Source organism: Ursus americanus, chromosome 3 (genome assembly GCF_024610735.1).
Source record: "Ursus americanus isolate L20-20 chromosome 3, mUrsAme1.1.p, whole genome shotgun sequence".
In the NCBI taxonomy this organism is placed as follows: Eukaryota; Metazoa; Chordata; class Mammalia; order Carnivora; family Ursidae; genus Ursus; species Ursus americanus.
In genome coordinates this window covers 29,258,357-29,271,860 of record NC_142129.1, presented here as the reverse complement: position 1 = coordinate 29,271,860, position 13,504 = coordinate 29,258,357, and the positions used below count along the sequence as shown (strand labels likewise).

At 38.6% G+C, this 13,504-nt stretch overlaps 1 protein-coding gene across 7 annotated transcripts in view; it reads right to left on the bottom strand.

The window, feature by feature from the left end:
- Positions 1–13,504, bottom strand: part of TSPAN12 (tetraspanin 12) — a 62,552-nt gene that overhangs the window by 34,394 nt on the left and 14,654 nt on the right. For 6 of the 7 annotated variants that reach the window (XM_087860863.1, XM_045792765.2, XM_087860864.1 and 3 more), the window contains one exon: positions 13,118–13,253. In XM_087860863.1, coding sequence (XP_087716989.1) covers positions 13,118–13,253 — 136 coding nt within the window. Of the gene's footprint in view, positions 1–4,459; positions 5,117–13,117; positions 13,254–13,504 lie in introns of those variants that run through there. The other variant, XM_087860865.1, reaches the window with a different exon arrangement.

The following is a 13,504-nucleotide window of genomic DNA, read 5'->3' as shown; positions in this document are numbered from 1 at the left end:
TTTCATTCGATGAAGGAGGCCTGGATTTAGTTCATTTTCTGGAAAGAGATATATATGTTCGTATATTCAAGTATGGTGATTATAGAGCAGTAAAAGTATATAAAGTGTATTGAAAGTATGTGAAAATAGGGGTGCCTGGGTAGCGCAGCGGTTAAGCATCTGCCTTCGGCTCAGGGCGTGATCCCAGCGTTCTGGGTTCGAGCCCCACATCAGGCTCCTCCGCTATGAGCCTGCTTCTTCCTCTCCCACTCCCCCTGCTTGTGTTCCCTCTCTCGCTGGCTGTCTCTGTCTCTGTCGAATAAATAAATAAAATCTTTAAAAAAAAAAAAAAAGAAAAGAAAGTATGTGAAAATATACTTCTATAACTATATGCTTAAATCTACTATATGTGCAAATATGTGTGAGTGCACAGATGCACTTACATGCATGCACAAATAATTTATTGTGCCACAGATTTACATGCACTATATAATGTACTCCTTAAAAAATGTTACAAAAACATCATTATCTCTATTTTTTAGAAAGAGAAAATGGAGTTATAGGCACATTCATCCACAACGGAGAGGCAACAGACCACTAAGTCTTTCAGAGCACAGGCTCTGAAGTCGAGCATCCTAGATTCAGATCCCAGCTTTACCTCTTAATAGTTGGGCAGACCACTTAACTTTTCTGCGTTTCAATGTCCTTATCTGTAAAATGGGGATAACAATAGTGCCAAGCCCACAGTCTGGTTAGCAGAATTTAATGAGCCAATACATGTAAAACGCACAACAGTGGCGGGCACATTGCACGTCTTCTGTTAGGGATGGGGGGGGGTAGCAATACCTCATGAGCCACCATCTCTAGACCCCCAACTTCGGAATATGTTCACGCGTGTTTATACAAAACCTCTCTTACCTTTGAACTAATGGGGAATGACTTAAAACCTTATGTCCCCATCTTTGATCTCTCCTAGTTGGAAAAAAAAAAAAAAGAATGCCAATAATATCACAATTTTAAGGATAGCAAAAAAATCTCCTTTTTCTTTCCACCTCTGATGACTAGTTAAAGGCACAAATGCTGCTTTAATTGCTATGTAAAATCCTTGACAAGTTATATCAAAAATTCCATCTTTTCTTTTTATGTTTTGAACTTATATTAAGTCAGTCAGACCAGCTTCTTCCCCGTAGTAAAATTAATTTTTCTTCTTATTCACATTTTACAATTTTATAATAAAGTCTGGAGCTATGTAGCCAATGAGGGCTTAACTGTTCATTAAATGGAACTTTCATAAAAGTTCTAATAAATGAAAGTGATTTATTTTCTTTTTACACCTTTAATTCTTCACTGTTAATAACCAATAATGATAAAATTTCTAAGAAAGTAATATTTATTTTGTATAAAATATCAAATAATTTTCACTTTTGGGAAAATAGATTAATTTTTAAATTTTCATTTGTAACTCTTCTCAGTCTAATAAAAACATTTAAAAGCAATCTGTCCTAACAAACAAAGCCAATCAATGTTTGAGTGCTGAAATTCGGAGAGTATTAAATTTTATAAGCAGTTGAGAAATATAGGAAAAATATTTTTGATTACTAAGAGCATTTGTATAAAAAATACATTCTATTAATACAAAACTTCTATATTCATTCTATGCAGCTTTGTTGAGAGTGAAAGCATAAAAAACCCCTATATCCAACCTACCACAAATAGACCAGGCACTTATTTTCCAAACTGCTTTTCTATGTAAATGCCAAGTGGAAATTAATTTTTGCACTAAAACAAAATTGTCATGTTTTCCTTGAATACGTTTACCTAAGTCTCTCTGTGCAAGCAAGCAGATAATCAACCAAGCATCGCAGATTACCTTCAGTGAGAACATGTTTCCCTGAGAAAAAAGTAAAAATTATAAACACTGTGGAAGTTATTTTAATCTGCTACTTTATTAATTTATAAGTAAAAACTCAGGTCATTTTATCTTAAATAACATTCAAAACAATTTGAAACCAGAAAGTCAGATTTGCTTATCTTGGAAAATTAGTACAACCTGAGATTCACCTCCCTCCAAATAAAAACGATTTCAAAATATAACGTCCTTTACTGGACATTTTAATATTTTTAAAACACGGTGCCTTTTGACTCCTATCTACATGCCACATACTCAGCACTTTTAATAAACAAAAAGCTTGATTAAAAGCCTGCATTCATGAAATGATAAATGATAAATTCCAGTCTCTACCCTGTCAAATAGTAAACTCTGCAAGCCTTCAGGGCTAAGTACCTCTATGTCAGTTGTTTATTTTTCCTTTCCTGGTGATTGGAGGTTTAAAAATATTATATTACTTATAGTTAGTAAATAAGAGAATTCCAGTGCCAAATATTTGTACAAGATAATGGAACAGCCGACATTCTGTTAAGAATCCGCTGGGACAAAACTACTAACAGTCCAAGAGTACTTGCTGCTTAAAATATACACCCACACAAAGCCTCTGTTTAAGCCTGGTCTCAAAACGATGTCATAGGCTTGGTACTTTCTGACGGCCAATTAATTATTCACCGTGTCCTATGCCTTTCTACAAATTCTTCAAAGAAAAGGCAACATTAAATATTCTTTCTTCTCAGAATCATAAATAGACTGAGAGCAGTCTAACTTAGGAAAAAGCCAGAACTATAAACCCATTTTTGAAGAAACACAGTCTTGTAACTCCTGAGCCCATACAGAAATTCAAGGTAAGGTATAAAAATACGGGCATGCTATGGTTCTTTTTCCTCCTTAGGATTGAATAAATATAGAAGAATATTTCTAATAACACCTTAGTTTATGCTCCCTTTCAATTTCATTTACACTGGTAATTGCTGATCTAATTTCTTTATCAAGGATGTTGCTGAAGTTCAAATTAGTACGTGTTTGTCTCATGCACTATTCAAACTAATTGAGAAAAATGTGTTATACCGCAGTCTGAGGGACTTAGCCAAGGGCTACGAGCTCCCAGGGTCAATGACCTGTATCATGGGAGGTAAAGCCTGAAGGGTGAGGCAGTAAAGGAGTTGGGTATGATGGACAGGTTACCATGTACACAGTTTCTATTGCTTCGTAAGCTAGGTCAGCTCAAGTGCGCATGCTCAGCCCTCACTCCAAAGACTTACAGGGTGTTACTGGTCTCTGAAGTCAGGGCTCTCTTAACATAGTAAGGGGCCATTCCTCAGAATTTGAGACAGGACTTCCCATCACCAGACCCTGGGCAGGAAAGTGCAAACGGGAAGGAGCTTTAGAAATATCCTGATCAACAATTGCCAAATGAACACCAGACTTAATTCTTATCCAGACTGTGCTTCTCACTCAGACGGGTCCAAATGTGGCTAGACCCCTCCCCAAAACAAGAGAGGCAGGAGCTCCTCATCGCAGGCACCTTTGGGACAATACCTTTTACAAGACAACAGGTTAGGAAATTTGCAATTTTAAAAGATGATGTTTTATTGGGCAGAAAGAGAGTTTATACTTTAATATCAGCCAGTAACTTTTGAACCTATCTGTAATTCTATGTCTGTGAAAGTATCTTCTTCTAAATCACAGTCTTTTAATTATTTGACCTTTATTTTCAGACAAGATAGGTACTTTAACTTATTTTTGTATATTCTCCAGAATAACCACAAACCCTATTTGTTAAAAAGGGTATTAAAATAAAATGTTCCCTTTAAATTGTACAAATCCATGTATATAAATATTTATTATAAGTACAGAGGTTTGCTTGTTTCTTGTTTTGATAAATCTATTCAAGTAAAAATACTTTCTTCCTAAACCAAAAATATATTTTCTTCCTTAAAAGAAGAAAGTATATGAGCATAACTCAATTCACAATCATGCTTAATGTTCGGGGAAAGACCATGTGTGAATAATGATAAAATCTTTAAACTCTCATCAAAGTTGTTCAAACATCAATAATTCAGTCTAATTGATAGAAGGAATAGTTGAAGTTAAATTGCATGAATTACAGAACGATTTTAAAGAAATGCACCCTTGTCACAACAAATATTTGAGCTATACCAATGTTGAAAAGTAGAGACCCTCCAAGACCTGCTTTTATAAACAGACCAACGATTATTTGAAGGGAGCGTATCCATTATCTGTGGGTAAATGATTCACACGCTTGAGAAGTTTGTTCTCGAACAAGTGAAGCAGTTCTACAACAATCCTCTGATATCAGTCAGTTGTTTATGTAACTTTTTCCCCCCGAGGCTGGCAAATTGCTGCAGCCCTCCAAAGAACTCCTGTTCTAACCCTTCCCCAGGAGTCCTTGAACCTGGCTTGTCTCCCTAAGGGCATCTTAACCCAGCACCCAGTTTCCTGGTATTTACTTCAGCTTGATAACCATATTTTTGCTATGACCCCTGAACTAAACACATCTAGATTAACATAACTTTTTTAATAACATATATCTGAAAAAAAATTCTAAGACCATAAGATAGACTTCCCCACCTGAGTACCTTTATTTCTTCATCAGTAAAGGCACACTGTTAGAATAAAGCATGTCTTCCATTCTCTCTCCTATCGTTAAAAAAAGGTTTCCTAAGGGGTGTCTGGGTGGCTCAGTTGGTTCAGCATCTGACTCTTGATTTCAGCTCAGAGTCCTGAGATCGAGCCCCATGGTGGGCTCTGCGCTCAGCACAGGGTCCAGCTCGAGATTCTTTGTCTCCATCTGCCCCTCCTCTCCCCTCACCGTGCGCACGTAGGTGCTCTCTCTAAATAAATAAATAAATAAATTTTTAAAACAAACAAACAAAAAAGTTCTCTAAATGCGAAGCTCCTTTAGCCCAGAGTGACAAAACCATGCAGCTATTTTCTCCCAGGTAGATGAGCAGAAGGCTCAGAAACAAGCAAGAACAGACGCTGTTACCAGCATTAAGTAGCCAAAGATAGATCACAGGACTCTTAGGCTCACGGAACTTTCAACTGCAGAGTAGGAATGCGTGACATTCAACACTCTCCATAATTTGGCCCAAGCTCACATAGCCAACTCTCTGCCTCGCATATCTGGCACACATTTACCATATGACTGACAGATGCCTTCTCCAAACACATCAGGAGCTCCCAAGTCTTACCACAATTGCTCTCTCCACCAGCCTTTCAGTTCTTCCAAAGTATCTTCTCCCCCCGCAGGGACCCTTTGTAAACCACTGCCCGCCTCTGCCCCCCAATTCACCCATCATCCGCCCCCCTGAAGAAAATTCAGGGATGACCACTTATTTTAGAATAACTCAAATGCATTGCTCCACAAGTACTAAGTGACACAGTGTTTATACATTTCAAATACATTTCAAATAAAATTTAAATCCGTGTTTCTGTCCTGTGAGCTGAGAAGCTCCATTTTAATCTGAGCACCTGACCAGGGCCTGGTATCTGGTTATAAGGGATATTTTATCTGATAAAAGGGGAAAACATGTGGATCACAATCCTGGAAAAGTGTTTTAAATTTACGAAATTTCATGAAAAAAAACCTTAACTTTAATTCATAAGCTATTATGTCGTCGACTTCATGAGACACTGCATAGAAAGTAAATATTAAACATCATTTTTCTAAGAAGTGTATCTGAAAGCTACTTTCCTCATTGGTTGAAACGACACTTCTCTCACCTTTTACCTGCATTCATCTGCCCTCTTGTTTTAGCTCTGTACTTTTCGAGAACCGTCTCCTGACTCATCTCAACCCATAGGATTTAAATGAATGTCCACTGTTTTACATTTGCCAAAGGAGGTCAACCGACTGACAACGTGGAGGCAGATGACAAAGCAAACCCACGGCTGAATTTGCCTCCGAGGTTCGGTTTGCGGCGCCCGCGCTCACAGCGCTCACAGCTAGGACGGACCTTTGAGCGGCCTGTGTTGCCACAGAGACACCTGCCCTGAAGCGCTGTGCAGACTGAAGCCATTCACCAAATTAACGCATGTACACGTACGTGGCTTATACGTAACGGAGGCTATCTCAAATGTATATCTTAAGCAACAACAAAATGTTTACCACGACAGAGTATGCCTACATCATGCCCGGGTCAGAGATATAAAAGCTTGAACCCCGGGGCGCCTGGGTGGCACAGCGGTTAAGCATCTGCCTTCGGCTCAGGGCGTGATCCCGGCGTTATGGGATCGAGCCCCACATCAGGCTCCTCTGCTATGAGCCTGCTTCTTCCTCTCCCACTCCCCCTGCTTGTGTTCCCTCTCTCGCTGGCTGTCTCTCTCTGTGTCAAATAAATAAATAAAATCTTTAAAAAAAAAGGGGGGGAGCTTTAAAAAAAAAAAGCTTGAACCCCAAAGTAAGCAAAGACTCCAACAAGCACTCAAAATCCTGTCACAAAGACCCAATGCCAAGGGCATGAGTATCACACAGTTGTCCAGGGTCCCCATCTCAGACACATGACTCATTTACTTTTAAAGACATCTGCTTCTGTGCTTTTCTGGGGCATAATTAGAGGCAGTCAAACCAACATGACCGAAGAAACCCAAGAGGTCGCGGAACACTGGGCTGGGGTTCTGTGCATACAGAAGCAAGTTGTGAAAACAGAAAGGCCTGCATCATCTTCAGTTTCCTCTGGCTGAGACCTCTTGTGAGTTTAACAACTAAATTGGAAAATTATAGCTTTTAAAGAATTCTGGTTGAAATGTCACAATAATCTGCATGTGCTGAAGAGATGTGTTTTGATCATATGAAAAGCACCTACGCGTGGAGTAATACCATCATTTCCTGATGCCAAGTAATACAAGTATTACTAGCACGTGCAATTAAATGTATCCGGAATTCTAGTTCAGCAGGGGCTACTGGATTCAGCCACCTTCCATCCAGTCCCCAACATCTTAGTTCAGACCCCAGCCATGGCTTTGAAGACTACTGTGTAACCACTAACAGGGCTTCTCTGGGTCTCCAGCCCTAAATGCTAGAAAAACCCATCGGCTCTTCATTGCCCAAGGGACAACATCAGACTCTCTCCCACGAAGATCTTCACAACTGGACTACTCACGTGCTTCTCGCCGCGCACTGACACTATAGCCACTCGGAATCTCTAAGTTTTGCCTAAACTTGCCATGTTCCTTTATTTCTCTGTGGCCTGCACACTCTTCGTGTTGTTCTAAAGTCCCTTGCCTCCCCCTCTCCGCCAGAAACCTCTGACACACTTTCAGTATCTTTTCAAAGTAGTTCAAATAAAGACCTTCCTTCAAAACCTGCCAGAAGTCTCCAATCCCTCCTTAATCTGTGTTCCCACACTGACTTATTTATAACTTTAATACTGTATTTTGCTTTGTTATTATTATTTTTTTGTATTCTCCCCTTTGACCTTCTATCTCCAGTGTTGACCGCAGACTGGGTACTTGATATCTGTTTAAGGATGGAAAAGGAAAGGGATGGGGATGAAGAGGGAAGAAGGGGAGAGAGGAAAGGAGAAACGGTTGGATTCTTTGATAAAAGAAGAAGGAACTCTGGCAGAATTTTTAGAGTTCCTTTTATGATAAGGACATTAAAAGATTATATTTTTAAAGGTTAATTGACTACTGAATGCCTTGGAATTATAAATGAAGCATATTTAAGTCTTACAGAAATAATGCTGTTAATTAATTAAATGCATTGTAACAGTAGCTGGTGGAGAGAAACAGGCATGGGCTCCTAGCAAGGGGGCTGTATTTGAATGCTAATGATGGCAACTAGCGGCTGTGTATCTTTGGGCATCCTTCTTTCCCTCCTCTGCAAAATAAGTCTAACCATATAAAGTTGCTGTATTTTCTGAGAAAATAGGGTAAAACACTGAGCAAATGCTAACTATGCAGTCAATAATATGATGGACCTTGACCGAGGAACATAGTTGCTAGGTTATCAACCAAAATCATAAACAGAAAATAATAAAGATATTGAACTTAATAGTTTAATTTTAACTTAATTGCATATGACTAGCTATATAATTATAAAATGTATAACTACTTGTAAGAAGGCCTTAAACAGAGAATCTGTAGAAAATTACTATTTCAAGATATTCCAGTTTTACATTATGATTTCAACCAACAAAAGAATTTAGGATGGTTAATTTCCTCAGGGCCATTAAAAATTTACTTGATTTCCATTAAGAGAATCATTTCAAATCTGATTCAGTCACTGTATATTTTAAGAAAGCTTTACAAGTGCTTCCATATAATCACTAGCCATATGCGAATGTTCTGGAATAATAACTGGGGAAAAAAAACACCTTCCCTTTGAAACACAAGGTCCTTGGTCTTAAACCTATGAGGTGCTTCCAAGGTTAAGTTCTGACCAGCGCTTGACTAACTGTGGTTTGCTGGACGTGGAACGTATATCAGCATCACACCCTGACAAGTGACGATCTCCTGATGGGGACATTCAGCTGTTGTCGATATTGTAAACATGTCTGCTCAATCTGTTTACATTCCCCTGAGCTGGCACTGCTTTCCTAATGCCTACGTTAATAGCAAGGTAGGACTGCAGGAACAAATGAATTTCATTTAGTCTCCAGCTAAAAGCCTTGGGAGTACCCAACTAAGGCTTAAAACCAATTTCCATTTAGCTTCAATTTCTCTTTTAAAAAGAGAAGGAATTTCTGCTACGAAAATCACTTTGAAAGTCATGGCATATTCAGGTTTATTTTCTTAGTCATGTTTGGCTTGTTTTCCTAATGTAATTAGAATTTAATTACTCTTACAAATACAAAAAATGTATTCTTACAAATACATAAAAGTTTCTCTTCTATGACAATTTCATATTCATTAAGAACAAATGTAGTTAGAGTAGGGTTGCCAGATTTAGCAAACAAAATTCCTGGATGCCCATTTAAATCTGAGTTTCAGATAAGCAATATATAATGTTTTGTAGATGTTTATCCCAAATAGTGCCTGGAACATGCTTCTGCTAAAATATTATTTGTTGTTTATCTGAATTCCAAATTTAATTGGATGTCCTGCTTCCAATATGGGTACCTTATATGGGAATCTTGAATTAAGATATTTTAACAACTTGCATCTATAATTCAATAGAAGGGTCAAAGTTCATGACCAAAGTTCACCAGAAATGTTTTCCTACAGGTGGCCTCTTAGCCTGTCCGGTTGTTGGTATTTTGGGGAGTGGTGTGAGGGGAGGGCAGGTTGGTTATAAAGACCTGTTTTGAGAGTCTCCCACTTTGTCTTGATCAGCCAGTGAATAATGTTGTTCTGACTGTTGCATGAGCAGCGCCATGGCCCAACTGCCAGCTCTTTTTTTGGTAATCATTCAAAAGATATGGCAACTCTCAGTGATACCGGTTGTCTTTTTGTTTTGTTTTGTTTTGTTTTGTTTTGTTTTGTTTTGTTTGAGATACTGGTTGTATTAAACAAAACAAAACAAAACAAAAAGCTTCTTCCCGCTAGTCTTATTTACACGTCTTAAAAGTGAAACAAGACTTAGAATACAGGAAAATGAATGAGTTGGAATGAATGCATCGGATTTCTTTAAATATTAATTAGAATAATAAGCTAAAGGGCACAAAGGAAGAAAACATAAGAGTTGCCTTGCAAATATTTGCCAAAGACCTAACATCCTGTCGTATTTTGCATTAATGCCCCTCTGCTCCTTTAAGAAGCCATTTCCCTTTAAGGATAGAGAACAAACTGAGGGTAAATGGAGAGAGGTGGCCGGGGGAGGGGCTAAATGGATGGTGGGGATTAAGGAGGGCACTTTTTATGATGAGCACTGGGTGTTATACATAATGAATCACTAAATTCTATTCCCGACACCAATATTACACTATATGTTAACTAACTAGAATTTAAATAAAAATTTGGGGAAAAAAAATAAAGAAGTCATTCCCCTTGAAGTGGAGCCCTATCTAAGTGTCAGGCTCATCCTTTATTTCATTTTATTTTATTATTTTATTCTATTTTATTTCTTTTAAAGATGATCATTTCCTATGGGGTTTTAACAATTACACTATAAAGTCAATCAACCCTGGTGTTCAAATAACATCCAAAGATAAGGTGACGAGGCAGCAGTTTATTTCTTGCACTAAAATGAAGATCTGCTTCGATTCCAGTGTAATTCCAGTCTAGTGGGTCAGTCTCCTCCTTGCAAATCTCAGTCTGTTCATGCCTTCCTAGCTCCATCTTCCCTCTGAGATGCTGGCTGCTCGCACGGTTCTAATGTCTTGTCCATTATTCAAATTGATAAACATTTATTAAAGCTACAGGCAAAGTGGATAGTTCATATTATCAAGTTGTTTGTAGTCCGATAGTTTGAGCTGGTTATAAAAAATATTTATAACTAGGGAAATGCACAGGGCTTCAAAGGTTGAGAAGAAGCATCTACTAGAGACAGCAGTAAAGGCCCAGTGAAAACGGGCTTGACAATTAGAAACATTGAGGTTTGAATCAAAGCTCCACCCATTATTGCTGAGTGACTTTGGACAAATTACTGAACCTCTCTGAACCTCATTTATAATTATCTACCTTAGATGATTGTTGTCAGGTTGAAGAAATGAAAGATCACAGGGAAAATGTTTTATATAATGTGAGAAACATTTACAAGCACTTAGGAAAAGGCAGCAGCTGTAAAGTAAAATAGCGAAGCTGTTAAAAATAGATTGTACTGGACTGCCATGGTTTGAATAGCACATTCTCCATTTACTAGCTAACTCAGACAGCTCAGCCAATCTGTGCCTCATTTCCTCATCTATATTATGGGAATAACAATACCTATCTCATTAGAATTGTGGAGGAGACAAGACTGATTAATTCATATAAAACTCTTCATATAAACTACTTTATCATCATCATCTGTGTCATTATTATGGTTTCAGTCCCCATGTCACCTTTGCAACATCAGGTTCTTTCCAGCCTCACAAACTAGACTCTCATCACAGGTATCTATGACTCTTCCTGCCTCAAGCAGAGACCAAATTACTTGGTTCTTCATCAACTTGCTTTACTAGCATTCAAGCAGCCTAACGGAACGCATAAATGGTCCTCAAAATGTGTTCTTAAAAGTCTTTGAGGTTCCATGAAATATGCTATCCCACCCCACCCAAACCCACAGTCCAGGGGCCATCCAGAATCGCACAAGTTGGAGACAGGAAAAGACGAGTTATTCTTAAATTGTTGTGTAAATGGGACAGCATTTTAAGATTGTAGGTGTTGTTGTTGTTTTTTAAGATTTTATTTATTTATGCGACAGAGAGAGAGAGGACACAAGTAGGTGCAGTGACAGGCAGAAGGAGAACTTAAAGCAGGCTCCCCACTGAGCAGAGAGCCCGATGCAGGGCTCCATCCCAGGACCCTGGGATCGTGACCTAAACTGAAGGCAGACACTTAATTGACTGAGCCACACAGGCGCCCCTATGATGGTGGTTTTAGGAATGGGTTCTGAGAGTGGGGCGTCTGGGTGGCTCAGTCAGTTGAGCATCTTGGCTCTGGCTCAAACTGTGATCTCGGGGTCATGGGATCAAACCCCAAGCGAGGCTCCATGCTGAGTAGAGTCTGCTGGGATTCTTTCCCTCTCCCTCTGCCCCTTCTGCTCTCTCAATCTCTCTCTCTCTCTAAAATAAATGTATAAATAAAATCTCAAGGGAAAAAAAAGGATTCTGAGATTTTTTTTTTAAGTTCAAAATACCTTCTCTGTCCTTTAAACTACAAGTTTCATATAAAGTAAGTCCTTGAGTTTATGTTTAAATTATTGTGCAAACATATTAAACGGCAAAATAAGGTTCCAAACCCTTCTGCCATTCTCCTCAGTGTATAACGAAGTGGGGAGAAGTAAGGTCACAGGCATGCCCCCTTCTCTGAGTGTGGTTTCTTTTCTGCAGCACTTTCTGTTTCCCACTCATGGACTTGAAGAGACCACGAAGCCAAGACTTATCCTCCAAAAAGCCAACTAATACATTCACACAGGTTGTTCCTGTGAAAGTCAAAGCTTTAGTTCAGCTTCACACTAAGATTCGGTTTTAATTGGCTGGGGGTGGGAGCCAGTCAAGCGCTGGTGTGCAGGAGCGGACTCCTGAGAGCCAATTTGTGCGCCTCTCTCCCCAGCTCTGCGTTCAGGGATACCACTTCGGGAGCCGGAAATCGACCATGCTGCAAGTATTTGCCCCACGGAAATCTCCAAATGCTACAAATCAGGATTTTTTTCTGCTCAGATATCCAGCATATTGGCACCCCATTAAAATGTGTTTTTATGTTCCCTACAAGAAATTCATGCACAGCTAGCATTGAGAACTACTGCAAAGAAAGGAATATATCCAATGAATTAATTCTTCCAGAATCTGAGATGTCTGCTATTACATGGTAGCAGCCTCACTGTCTCGTGCCACTAACAGGCAATGTTTTATACACTCAGTGTGCATCAGAAAAAAAAAAATATATATATATATATATATACGCACACAGACACATATATATACATATGCATATATATGTGTGTGTATATATATGTATATATAAGCTGTAATTTAAATGGACTTAAATGCTTAATGTTAAAAAGATTTTACTAATTTTTGAAATAGAAGTCAAATCATAGATTTTAGAATCATAGAATTTGAGTGCTGAAAGGAGCTTAAGAAGCAATTTGGTCCAACTCTTTCAGAATCAAAACAAAACACAAGAAAAACCACTAAGATTATGGAAACCAAGACTCACTTTTACCCACTAACCTATGTAAAGGCAGTGCTGGGATTTTAACACCTATCTCTCCTTCACCACCTGAATTTCCACATAGATTTTATGGCAGGTTTGTTAAAAAAGAAGAGAGAGAGAAAACACGAGTGCTGTTGTAACTTCTTTGTTCTAGTCCCGAGGGGCCCATCTGAGTGGTAATAAGGCCCATGACACAAGGAAACAACTCATACTTTCAAATGAAAATGTCAACACGTAGCCTGAGTGAAATAATTAAATAGCGTACATATTTCCATACCTCATCATTCGAGTACAACAAATACTTGTACTGAAATCATCTCTCATGGAAAGAACGCTTCCCTTCTCACAGGATGTTGAACAATTGCCACAGATTAGAGACCTGCCATCACGGTTCCCTAAGCACGTAATCCTGTGCACTGATGAAAAAATAATACAGTACTGGTTGATCTTTTCACCCATAATAAAGAGAAGATGTAAACACCATACCCATGCAAGAAGCAACAGATTTCTTTTCACTGTTCCACAGTATCCTAACATCCCCACAATGATAAGGAAACAGCAAACAGCAATCATGACTGGATGAACGACGGGAAAATAAGTCAAGATGACAGCCTCCTCTACCCTGAAAGAAGAACAATGATGTCATATTATACATAAAATATAACCAAAATGCACCGAAGACACAGTACAAGACATAACTGAGATTCGTGTTCATAATCCTTTAAATCATCATGCCTCAAAGCTGACGACTGCGTAGCTATTTTCAAAATCACTGATTTGCTTGCTTATTTTTGTTTTGTTTACTTTTTTATACAAGTGGTAGCATTTCTACCTCAACTCATTTAAAATCTCTTACAAGATAGGGATCCCCAA